The sequence below is a fragment of the Peromyscus maniculatus genome, chromosome 12 (assembly GCF_049852395.1).
Source record: "Peromyscus maniculatus bairdii isolate BWxNUB_F1_BW_parent chromosome 12, HU_Pman_BW_mat_3.1, whole genome shotgun sequence".
Taxonomy (NCBI): domain Eukaryota; kingdom Metazoa; phylum Chordata; class Mammalia; order Rodentia; family Cricetidae; genus Peromyscus; species Peromyscus maniculatus.
In genome coordinates this window covers 14,899,396-14,912,289 of record NC_134863.1, presented here as the reverse complement: position 1 = coordinate 14,912,289, position 12,894 = coordinate 14,899,396, and the positions used below count along the sequence as shown (strand labels likewise).

The 12,894-nt window shown below is 46.4% G+C and overlaps 1 protein-coding gene across 5 annotated transcripts in view; it reads left to right on the top strand.

Annotated features, from left to right (window-relative positions):
• Masp1 (MBL associated serine protease 1) overlaps positions 1-12,894 on the top strand; it is a 68,505-nt gene that overhangs the window by 3,295 nt on the left and 52,316 nt on the right. For all 5 annotated transcript variants that reach the window (XM_076548630.1, XM_042259100.2, XM_006985072.4 and 2 more), the window contains exon 2: positions 1,719-1,950. In XM_076548630.1, the coding sequence (XP_076404745.1) occupies positions 1,719-1,950 (232 nt within the window). The remainder of the gene's footprint in view (positions 1-1,718; positions 1,951-12,894) is intronic.

Here is a 12,894-nt window from a genome sequence, read left to right as displayed (position 1 = left end):
TACCACACAGCACTGGGGCCTGGGCTAAGGGGTCAATCAACTGCCAGCCCCCACAGAACTGGCCTGAGGAGGCTTTCTCCTCTGTGTGTTCTGGAAAAAAACAGACATGAATAGAAGCAACCTTTCAGCCTTGTGTAATCCAGTTGTCACTATGGCAGGGAAGGCACGGTTGGGAGCCAAAGTTTCCACTTTCAGAAAGCAGCAGCATGCTGGATCATCAGAGCAAGCCTTTACCTAGGACTGGACACTTAAAGTTCATTCATACCAGTGTTCCTGTGCAGAGCAGCCCTGTGGGAAGTCACTCCTCTTGGTGTATATGAGATGAAGTGCCACCACTTCCCTGAAGTGGGTAGGAGAAGTAAAGTCAGGGCCTGGAGTTGAATCTGTTCTTCCATGCCAGGCACAGCTGAATCTGCACTCTCAGGCCTGGTAACAAAAGGCACAGACACTAGCTTGTAATTCCAGACCCGGGGAGGCAAAGGTGGGAAGATCCCTAAGTCTCATTGGCTAGCCAGCCTAACCTAAGCAGTGAGCCCCAGGTCCCAGCGGAAGATGCTGTCTCCAAAAGCAAGGTGGACAGCTCCTGAGGTTTGTCTCCAGCCTCCACTCTCATGCACACACATATTCACACACATATGCACACACACACACACACACACACACACACACACACGCACGCACGCACGCACGCACGCACGCACGCATGCATACACATACACTTGCTCATGCATGCACATGCAGGTGCACAGAAAAAAAATATCAGAAATGAGCACAGGAAGCTGTTAGAGCAGCTAAAGAGTCATGCTGGAAATGTTTGAGTTCAAGGTCCTTGGGCCTTGCTGGGAAAGTGCTATGCTGTGACCTGACTGTTAGGACTATGACCAGCCTTAGTTACCCTGCCTCAGTATTGCATCATCCACATTTGATACTGGGTTTTCCATGTCCTGCTTTGTAACTCTCTTAGCGGTCTATTACTTTTCATTTCTCCAGGAATGAATTCTAAACTTGATTCCTATAGGGCACTCACTAAGACGTGTTTTGTTCACTCTATCTTTTTTTCTTTTTTCTTTTTTTTTTTTTTTCGGTTTTTCGAGACAGGGTTTCTCTGTGTAGTTTTGGTGCCTGTCCTGGATCTCTCTCTCTGTAGACCAGGCTGGCCTTGAACTCACAGAGATCCACCTGGCTCTGCCTCCTGAGTGCTGGGATTAAAGGCGTGTGTCACCATCGCCCGGCTGTTCACTCTATCTTCATCAAGATTATATATATATTGACTGGTACATAGCAAATAACTTCTTTCAGAATATCAAATGTGTTCAGTGTCTGTAGATTCCTCCACTGATTTTGGGGTTTATCGTAATATTAGTTATTATCACTTATATTTTTAAAACTACATAATTTGTGGTTCCTAAGTGAGGAGCAATTGAAGAAGTAATACCAATTATCACCTACTTATAATAGTTATGCTTCCAAGAGTAGGAGAACATGTGTCAGGGTCCCAAATGTACTACTTTATAGAAAACTTCAGTATGCATATCAATGTTTCAAAAGACCAAAGCTAAAAGCAGTCTGAGAAATCACCTAGTTACTTTCTCCAAACATCCTGCAGACCCAGTGAGCTAGGCCGCAAGGAGAAAAGTGGTGAGAACAGCTATTTAAACAGCTCAGCGCTGGGGACCTGCAATCATCGATGTAAGCCAAACCTCATTTGTGTCTTCCAGGTTGCTCCTTCTCTACCATGCTCTGTGCCTAGCCCTGCTGGAGGTTTCAGCCCATACCGTGGAGCTAAATGAAATGTTTGGCCAGATCCAGTCGCCTGGCTATCCAGATTCCTATCCGAGTGACTCCGAGGTGACTTGGAATATTACTGTCCCTGAGGGGTTTCGGATCAAGCTTTACTTCATGCACTTCAACTTGGAATCCTCCTATCTTTGTGAATATGACTACGTGAAGGTGAGACACCCCCCTCCCCCGCCCCGCAAGGTTCTCTGACTAGGTGTAGAGCAGACATCATTCTCACCTCATGGGGATGCATCTACTGAGGGAGCTACACAAGGAGACAGTGCAGTGAAAGGTGTAATGGAATGGGATGCCAAGTTCAAGTCTATGAGAGCCGGTGGTATGATTGGGCATTCGGCTAGACACGTCTCTTCCCCCCCCACTCTATTCTCAGTGCCTGTAATGTATCCAATAGCTTCTGATCCAACATCCCAACAAAGGGTGTAGACCTCAGAAGAAGCAGTAACCACAGAGAATCCTAATTATGTCTGACACTGAGGCATTAGAGAGCACTGACAAATTCCTTATATAATGATCACATGTTTAGGGCTGTAGATTACTGTGCAGCCATCAAAAGTAAGAGGTAAGGTGTGGATGCAAGGTTGGTGTGTGATTCTGCGGACCTTGAATATCATGTCAAAAAAGTTCATATTTTGTTAGTCAAGTGCATGGCCAGGGAAGGGAAGTGATTTTTAATGGGAAATATTAAAAAAGCAAAGGGAGAGCAGGAGAGTATCACAATACACAGACAGTATTCCCCGGAATTGCCATGGGTGGGAAGTTCTGGTTTTTAAAGTGGGGCTAAACTTGACATGCATGTCTGCAACTCCAGGACTTAGAGGCTAGGGACAGGGCAATGGTGAGGAGCTCACAACTAGCCTTTGAACAAACTCAGGTTATGCCTTCAAAAAATGAGACAAAAATTTAGTAATAATAATGTGGGTCTGAAAAGGTTCAAAATACTCTATGAGATCAAATTTATTCAGACTGTACCTACTTCAAAAGGTTCTGAAAAATCAACTTTCTTTTTTTAATGTATTTACTTATTTATTTTTATGTGTATGAGTTTTTTGCCTGCATGTATATAAGTGCACACTACATGTGTGCGATGCACACTACATGTGTGCGGTGCCCCCAGAGGCCAAAAGAGAGTACTGGATCCCCTGGAACTAGAGTTACAGGTGGTTGTGAACTACTGTGTGGGTGCTGGTCCCAGGGCTATTGGAAGAGCAGTATGGGCTATCTCTCCTGTCCCATGAAGCACCTGCTAAGTCCTCTCTGACCTCCAGGAAAAGGTTCCCACCAAATAACCCTAGAGTCAGCTTTCTACATTTTAATCACTAGTCTACCCTTATTATCCCACAGCCTGCCACTCAGCCACACTTAGCCTTGTATTAACCATGTTTGATTAACAGTAAAGTGGTGAATTTACAAGGACCCTTTATATTTATCATCTCATTCGAACTTCATCCAAGTTTTGGGAGACATGAACTCCTATCCTGTTTCACAGCAAAACAAACCCAGAAAGGTTAAGTGGTACAGGGTAATCCATCTGGAAGATGGCAGCTCAAGATCCCAGCCCATGCCAGGCAAATTTGAACCTGAAGCTTATTTGACCACACTGAACAGCTCACAAGCTGTGCTCCCCTGAGTCTCGGGGTGCAAAACATTATAAGAGGCACAGACAATGCTAAGTGGAACTGTGGACCCTTCCTGTGTCCTGGCTCATTTTACATAGAGAGCATTGCTGTGGCATCACAGTATTCCAGGTCAGGTTTCTCAGTGTCAGCATTGATGACATCTGGAGCCAGGTTTTTCAGCCATTTCTGAAAAAAAAAAGAGGTCTTCAGCACTGAAGGATATTTTTTGGGGGGAAGATTCCATGGCTTCTATTGGATGTCAGTGGCTGTTCCACCAGGTTGTCATAACCAACAATGTCTACAGGTGTTGACACCATCCCAGAACCATTGCTGTATGGGACATTACCATTGTCTGGATGCCCCACGCTATGGACAATAGGATTCAAAAATATCTGACTCCCAAGAAGAAAGATAAGCCTAGAGAACATGAGCTCTGGCCACTTCGAAGTGTACTTGAGGCCACTTGTAGAATGAGCCGCTGTCCTGAAGTCCTTGTGAATTGGACACATCTCTCCAATTCCTATAGGGAAAGGGATTCATGTGGGGGAGAGAGTTTACATGGCTGACTCTCTAGAACACCTTCTCAGCAGCAGCAGCAGCTCCCTGCAGAGGTTCTGGCAACTATGAGACAGGAGCAGCCCCTCGCACATCTGCAGGCAGCTGGCGCTCACAGAGACAAAGCCCTGTGTGCTTGTCCACACATGTGTAATAGAGTTTCCTCCCGAGAGTCAAGAGCTCACAAAAGTTAAGCTTCAGGGCCTGTAGAGGTCCACACTCTCCCATTTTACAGGATTATGCTAAATGTTACTGTGTCTTAAGTATTTCCCCCCTGATGAACACATTCTAATTACCCTTCAGTTTGGCCCAATACAGAGAAAGACAGACGTGGAACTGTTTGGATTTAGACTAGCCTTAAAGCTCCTCTACCTGCTCGTTGACCTTGATCGCCCTATAGCACTTCGAGACCCAGTGCTTGAATTTGCAGCTCCAACTGAGTTCTCATTGGCTGAAATAAGAGGCTGACATTCAGAATTCAAGGGGAACACTAACACTCTACCTGTAAACTCACAAGTCCTGAAGTCTCACACAGAGTTGAACCTGCTCTCCTTTCCCAGGTGCCTACACAACCCCAGCTCCCAGGATAGCTTCTCTGATTGACTTTTAATGAGAATCTCTCCTCTTTCCATCTGAACACAAGCACAAACTTGCCATGTGGCTCCAGGATAAGTCAACAGCACTCTCCCAAATTCTATTTGTCCACCTGTTCAATGTGGGATTGCATCGCTTTTCTTGGAGACGCATGAGCAAATGTCTACTCTCCCTGCTAGGCATCCACAACTGACCAGAGGAATAATCCTACCAAAGTCCAAGTCGGTGAACCTGTGAGTTCATTGGGGTTACTTACAGGAAGATGGATGAGGGGTCACTTACAATGAGTCAAAGGCAGCGGCACCACCCAAAACCCACCTCAGAGGGCAACAACTCATGAAAGCCACACCCTGGGACTCTATGTGACTTGCAAACTATTGGTGACAGGCTGGAGAGACTCTTGCAGGTAGCTCAGAAGGTAGGAGTTTCTCTTCTACCTAGCAAGGCCTAGTGAATCTTGTTAGTTTTAGTAACTTCCTAAACCTTGTATAATGGCTTACTTTCTGAATCTTAAGGAGTTTCCTCCAGGAGAGAATGTTGCAGCATGGAGGAAATTTATGGAACAAAAAGTGAGATGAGATGATCCCGAAAGTACCCTAAATTCTGGACTCTCCTTGCAATCTTACTTGCCAAAATTTTCCAGATGACCCCCCCAAGTCTTCATTATCCTATTTAGCCAATTCTCAAAATTCCATGGCCATTAGCACTCTAAGAAGAGCCTACACTCTCCAGGGGAATGCATTAGTGACTCACTACTTGTGTCAAATTGTAAACATAGCATACCACCACTGTTCTTTACCAAGTAACTTAAAATATCTTTAGTTTCCTTTGGCAGAATAACATCCTGGACTATTTTGAGGATTTTTTTTTTTTTTTTTTTTTTTTTTTTTTTTTTTTTTTTTTTTTTGCTCCATAGCTGAATTTTCCTTGTAGCCAAGGGGTAGGTTTAAAGGACCACCCAACTCACAGGAACCCTTTTCAGTCCAACCCACATCATGATCCCCCCCTTCTCACTCACGCCATCAGGGTGACCATGAGGGAACTGCTGACACTGAGTGTCATCAGCCCAGAGGCAAAACAGGACCTCAAAGCTGTGGGACGGATGCTCGCATTTATGGGAATTCCTCCCCAGCCTGCTTTCCCGCAGTCTTCAAGACACGTGCACATCTGCACAGCAGCATCTGCTTCCCTGGAATGTGCTGCCATTGTGGAGTCCTGCGGTGCACAGATGAGGCATATGCAGCACAGCTGGCGGGGCCAGCCCAGATGTTAGGCAGTGGAGCTGCAAGTCTCAGTTCTGCTGATCTCTCTACTACCACGCTAGCCTTAGGCGAGCGGCTTCTTCTAGAAGGAATCTCTCCTTGTCCATCTTCCCTTCCCCTGTCAAACAGGGAGTTGATTGACATGGTCTATAAGGTCCGGCTAAGCTCAGTGTTCAACAACCTTAGAAATCAAGGTCTAACTCCATCAACATCATGTCCAAAGATTGGGGAAGGACAATTCATCAGCCCATGTCAGGCCTAGAGCAGAATTTACATCTGAAAGTAGCCAATCTTGCCCGGAGTGGTGCTACCCACCTTTGATCCCACCATGCAGGAGGCAGGAGCCAGTGGATCTCTGTGACGTTGAGGCCAGACTTGTACATTCAGTTCCAGGCCAGCCAGGGTTTGAAGAGAAACCCTGTACAACAAAAATGTCTATATCTATCTTTTCTTCTTTTAGATTAATTAAGCTATAGGAGAGTCCCATCTTATGAATATCTAGATTTTAAGTTGCAATATGTACCCAATGTTGCCTGTAGTCAAATTGTTAAAACTCACTTAGAAGTCGGGCGTTGGTGGCACACGCCTTTAATCCCAGCACTCGGGAGGCAGAGGCAGGCGGATCTCTGTGAGTTTGAGGCCAGCCTGGACTACAGAGTGAGTTCCAGGAAAAGGTACAAAGCTACACAGAGAAACTCTGTCTCAAAAAAAACAAAAAAACAAAACAAAACAAAAAAAACTCTCTTAGAGTTGAATTCTATTATATAGCCGGGAAATACAGAATTTTCCCAGAAAAGGAAACAAATTCTGTTGAACTAAGCATCAGATCAAATGATTGACATATAAAGGAGTCATGAGGTGGGAGTTGTGGAAATGCAAACCTCAAGGAAGATCACAACCCCATTTCAAGTTCAGTCATGCCCTCTGCTTGTTGAAAAGAAGGCACATAGCATTTCAGTCCAGCATATCTCTCTGTCTCTCTCTCTGTGTCTGTCTCTCTGTCTCGTCTCTGTCTGTCTGTCTGTCTGTCTGTCTCTCTCTCTCTCTCTCTCTCTCTCTCTCTCTCTCTCTCTCTCTCTCCCCATTGCTCTTTCTCTCAATTCCCGCCCCCAGAGCTCAGTTGGCACCTATTAAGTGTCCATAAGATACAGTGCCGCTGTTCTGTCGACCCCGCATCCCTTAAATAATGCGCAGTTCCTGTGCCCTCTCTGCTGCCAGCCCCTTAGCTTCCGCCCACCAGTCAGCCCGCCTGCTATGTGACAATGTCCTCCTGCATGTCTGCCAGATACCAGCCTCGCCTATGAGTCCACCCTCTACAGAAATCCAGAGAGGTCATCTTCAAATATCTCTTTGTTTGTGCTGTTCTTGTAATCTTTCCATACCTACCACTTTCTAACGATGCCCAAGAATTCTGTAGGTAAACTATCCCACAGTAAGATGAACACTGCCCAAACTGAGTACTCGAAGACAAACATTACTGTCCTGCCCTCTAGGAACCCACAATTTCAAAGGGTGTAATAAGACAATTATATAAATAAAATCTAAAAACCCACACAGGAAACATAAGGCAACACACACACACACACACACACACACACACACACACACACACGTGTGCGTGCGTGCTCGTGTGTGTGTGTGTGTGTGTGTGTGTGTGTGTGTGTGTGTGTGTGTGGTCACTTCTGTGTGGTCAGAAAGGCTTTGGAAGTCCTTGGTGTTTGAGATAGTTCTTTGGGGGTGAGTGGAAGCCCAGCGTTGCCGTTCCTGGAACGGAATGTGTCGGCGTGTAACCACAGTGAAGACTAAAAAGGACACGATAGTGAGAGTGGAGAGTAGTTAGGGTCGACCCGTCTGAGGGAGGGAGATACACAAGAAAAGCCCAGAACAATCACATAGGAAACGACTAAGAAGATGTCTAGTAAATTTGGGTTTACACATGGGCATCCAAAGTGACAGACAAGTGACCGACTGATTGAATTGATCCGGGGACGTAAGCATGAGCACCCATGGTCATAAACAAGTGATCGGTAGATTGAATTAATTCTTCAGTATACTTTGTTCACCAGTTTTATACAAGCTTACTATGTTCTAAAAAAGAAAACTAGTAACAATGACCAAAAAATAATAATATCAGCATTAACACCTCTGCAGTCACACAAAAATCCCCCTTCCCTTTAGAAAGTCCGGCAATACTGGGGGACAAACGGCTGGAACCCGGTAGAGTTGACCATGTAGCCAGGGCGCGCCCCCCCCCCCCCCCCGTGGCCCCCTCCCTAGCCTCATGCCAGAGTTTCCTCACAGCTTGCTTGCAGCACTTCTCCCCTTGGAGTAAAGAATGTGAAGTTTTCCCCTCCAGTGTGTCTACCAAAATAGGAAACGGGGAAGTGCCTGAGAGGGCTTATTGTGTCAAGGAAAATTATTTGAAAGCATTCTTTGCGGAGTGAAGAATCTCCGTCTGCATTTAATGTGCAAAATATGTTTCTGTCTAAAGAAAAGTCACTCGCTTCAGTCCTGTATGCTTTCATTTGGCATCCGAGTCTAGGATTGCCAATGGGAAGCTATGAATTATTTGGGGACAGAGGACATGGAGGTGACGTCGTCAGCAGCATGTTTGAGTAACTTTGATCTAGACATCTAAATACAGGAGTTAGGCGCAGGCCAGGAAGGGAACTTATTGACTAGATAGAGTGTGGCTGGGTTGGTTGGCTAGGACACATGTCTGGAGGAAGCTCACAGGCCCCTACAGAAAGCTTTGGGGGCTTCTTCTGGAGCAGGCAGGGACCAACAGGTTTAGAATGCATGGGGTGTGTTGAAGACTCTGCGTCTGGAATACAACGGGAAGTGATAATCCCGATTTGAGGATGGAGCTTAAAGGATGGACATAAGGATCAAATTTACCGAGTCTCTAGGCGTGAGACCTCTCAGCCAAGCTTCTTCATCTCAGCTTGGGCTTGTTGTCAGCATTTTACAGATCCAGAATGGGCAGAGTGTCTTCCTCATAGTTTGAGGTGGGGTAGTCTGATGTGGAATGGCTTGGAAGCGGCAGTCAGATTCAGTGGTTTGGAAACTGTGAGACCTAAGGTCAGGTCCTACCGCCGCCTCTCACAGAAGCAGATGCTTCCTCCACAGTGCCCTTGTAAAGTGGAGATGGCACAATCCCTTTCTCATAGGCTCATTGTGAATGGAAATGAGGGGAGATGCTTGAAAGACCTATGTCCGATGCATATTAGCTAAGAAAGGCAGGTTTGGCATGGTGTGAACTGGGGGCATGGTGTGAACTGGACGTGGTGTGGGCCGGGCATGGTGTGGGCTGGGCCTGGTGTGAACTGGGCCTGGTGTGAACCAGAAGGCAAAGCACTTGCCTGGCATCGCCTGCTGATCTGTGAACTTAAGCCTCCTCCTCTATTCTCACTCTGCCTTGATGAGTCACTCAAGTGTTTTCAGATAATTCCTACAAAATGCTTTAAAAGACTTTCAATGCAGGAGGCCGTGTGTTTAGCATCACAATTTTTACAGCAGTTTCTAACCTACTGCCATGTGTAATTCTCCTCATGGAATAGAAATAACAAGTACTTTTATGCCTATCTTACAGAGAAGGAAACGGAGGCACAAATAGAACTGCCCAAGTCCTTCTGGAAAAGCCAGGTCTCAATCCCTGGTCTTTGCATGGGCAAGACGCGGTTCTGTTTCCCTAAGGTGCCACCTCATGTGGGTTCTAGTCTGGGAAGGACCTTGATTTGTTTCTCAACCAATGCTTTTTTTTCTAAAGCAACAGCATGCCTGTCATGGTATTTTAGTGAAGTTTGTAAAATGACATCAAGGGTTTTGAGGGTTCCTGTTTTGTCCAAATTCTGCTAAGTAACTTTCTCTTTTATTCTGACTTTGGGAGAAAAAATGTTTTAAAAGTAGTAAGGAATGAAGTCTGGTACAAAGGACGGGATGTGCTCAAATGATATGTTTGTGGTGCGTACATTCCAAGTGCCTCTCACTAGACTGCCAGCCCCAGGACTCAGGGCTGTGTCTGTGTTTTCTCTAGTAGCAGGCACTACCCTGGGTGGGACAGAAAGAGGCCCAGTCTCTATCCAGGCACCATGCAGAGGAGAGAGCATGTTAGAAATCATCCATTGGCTCAGGAGGAGACCTTGGGCTCGTCACCAGTGCATTCTGGGCTGAAGTTTTCCCTGTGAGGAAAGTTCACTAGTGGACTTGTCAGGTCCTTCCAGTTTTTGTTGGTCTGAGACCCAGTCCAATGCCCTTTTCCCCGGGCTACATGGGTCAGTCTGCATCCTGCTGCATGATTAAGATAGAGTCTTCTGACCTCGACTCCTGATTCCATTACAGCTCTCTGTTTACTTAGAACATGCCCATGACCTTCAGGCCATGCTGACCCCAGCTACTGTGGTGTCTGCTCATTCTCTGGCAGGGGACAGGAGGCCTTGGCCTCAGAAGGAAATGAGAAATGGATGAAAGTTTCTCTTGAATTGTGATTGTAGTCCCCACAGGATTCTTCGCTCTGGGCTGCTGGGCCTCAAATACCAATTCCTGCTAACCAAAGAGAAGTAGGAAGTGAAAATGAGCTTCAGAAAAGTGTGACCAAATCTTATTTTAAGCAGGAAATGCAAACATCACAGGCTCTGGGGTGATGAGGAACAGAAGGAAGCGTCTCATGCTGGGGGCAGGAAAGCGAGTGAGTGTGGATGGATGCCGTGAGACAGATATTCTCTCTGGGGTGTGGGTGGACAGACTGCACATCTGTGTACTTGTGTGCCCACAGAAAACTTCTCGGTAAATAGCAGAACTTGAACTTACTTTCCTAACAGGAGAGGAGAGTACGTGGGAAAGGTGTGCATCCAAGAAGTATTTACTGTGTAGCTCCGACGTTGAAGGTAGAGCAGCTAGACCTCACAGTGCAATGAGTAAGCGGGCCATAAACGAGAGTAATCAGAAATGTATCTGGTGAGTAATGAGCAGACAGGCAACGGAACGAAACAGAGCCAGGATAGGGGTCCTGTGGAAGGGAGGCGCGGCTGTGACTTGACTACGGAGCTCAGGGAAGCCTCCCTGAGATGGGACTATCTGAGCCAAGACAGCGGTGAGGATCTTAGTTTATGCTTCCTGGGGAAAAAAGCACCCACTCAGATGGAAGAGCACGAGGAGCCTCAGGAAGGGAAATGTCTGGTGTGTCTGAAGAAGGAAATTAGAAATGGGGGATGGCAAGAGGGGACAGATGGTACAGATAGGGCCGGGGAGGGAGGCTCGGGAACAGGGCTCCTGCAAGATGCAGTAAGGGATGTTTGATAGCTGTCTGTCTGTACACCTGAGGCCTCCTTTGCCCTGACTCTTGGAGGACATCAAGATGTCAATGCCCAGGTTGTATGTTCTGAAAAGCTGATGCCTCGAAACAAGGATAGGTACATTCAAAATTGAAGGAACGTACGGAGCATAGGATGGACGAGATGGAGCTTGGCACGTCATTCTTCGCTTGAATACAAAAGACATTAAAACCCCAGGAACAATGGTAGAACAAGGCTAACATAACTGAGAAATTATGAGTTTTCATAGAATTCATTTATTTGTAATGTAGTTTGTTTAATTGTCATTCTTTTTAATTTGGAGCTTAACCTTTAAGGATGGCTGTGAGGCTGTGTTAAACAATAAAAGCCAAAATCCTAGAAAATTTGATAGTTGGCTCTCGTAAGCTAGTAGGCATTTCCAGATTCAGCATAGCACAACATGGCAGAATTAAAGTAGGAGTGTGCCAAGGCTATCGCCAGGACTCAGGGACCCGGATCCAGATTTCCAGTGCCCTGAAGGATCTCTATGCACAGATTCGAAGACGTATTTCTGAGGTTTGGTAGGACAGGGTTCTGAGCTGGGGCAGAGAGCACAGTAGCTCACACATTCCTGCTAACTCTGGCGATGTGACTCGAAGCAGGGCTGATCACTGTCTCCCCTCCGTCCAGACTGTGACATACCTTGAGCCTGGCAGCCCTGCTGGAGAACACAACCACCCTTTGTTTCCTCCTGTCCCGAGCTATTCTCTGCAGAGTTGTGGGGCCCAGCCTCCCAGCACTAAAAGGATTTGCATGTGAATGAGCAGCCCCCAGTCCTAGAGGAGATGAGATGGAGAAGTCCAAGCCATTCACAAGCTAGAGAGATTGTAAATCCAGCCTGGCCCTCCTCCCCAGCCATTGCTGGTTCCCACCTGCGGGATGCCTGGATGCCAGTTCCCAGGCTCTGGGCCAGACCCCCCTCCCCTGCCCGTCCTTTCTTCTCTCCCTGTCCATGCAGATCTATTCTGTTCACTATCCTTCCTGGCATCCGTGGTATCCACAGACTCTCAGGACCTGGGAGATCTTTCTCAGGCCCCCTCGTTCTTTATGATGTCTGCCCTTTGCACAGAGACAGGTCCTTCTTATGGTCTTGTCACGCTCCAATAAGAGGTTTTACTGTGACTAGCTAAAAAAAACACAAGAAAATGGCACCACTGTCCTGGGGAAATCAGTACACCTGGGCCATTATGGTGTAACTTTGAACAGGACTCAGTTTCCCCACCTAAGAAATAAAAGGTGTACACTTAAGGTCTTTGACCATCTTTTCCAACTCTGATCATCTATATAACTGCCTAATTCTAATTATTTGAGCAGAGTTGAAAGTCAGCACATGTGGATTTTATCTCAGGTTCCCAACTCACAGGCTGTGTGGACTTGGGGGATTCATACGACCTCTCTAGGCTCAAAACTGTGATGTCTGTCTGAGGTACACTCATCACATGGTCATGATTGGAAGGAAATAAAGCAGAAAAAAATTCTCCACCAGAATGAGGATGAATCCTCATCATCATATTTGTTGATTGATTGATTGATTGATTGATTGATGAGACAGGGTTTCACTGTGTAGCTCTCATTGACCTGGAACTCACTGTGTGAGTCCTGGCCTGGAACTCACAGAGATCCACCTGTATGAGGCTGCCACTCCTTGCTGTTCAAACACTGATTTTTTTTTAAGGCCACATAATGTGGGCCAGGACTGAAGTGTCAACCCCCCAGCACATCTATCTGAAGTTC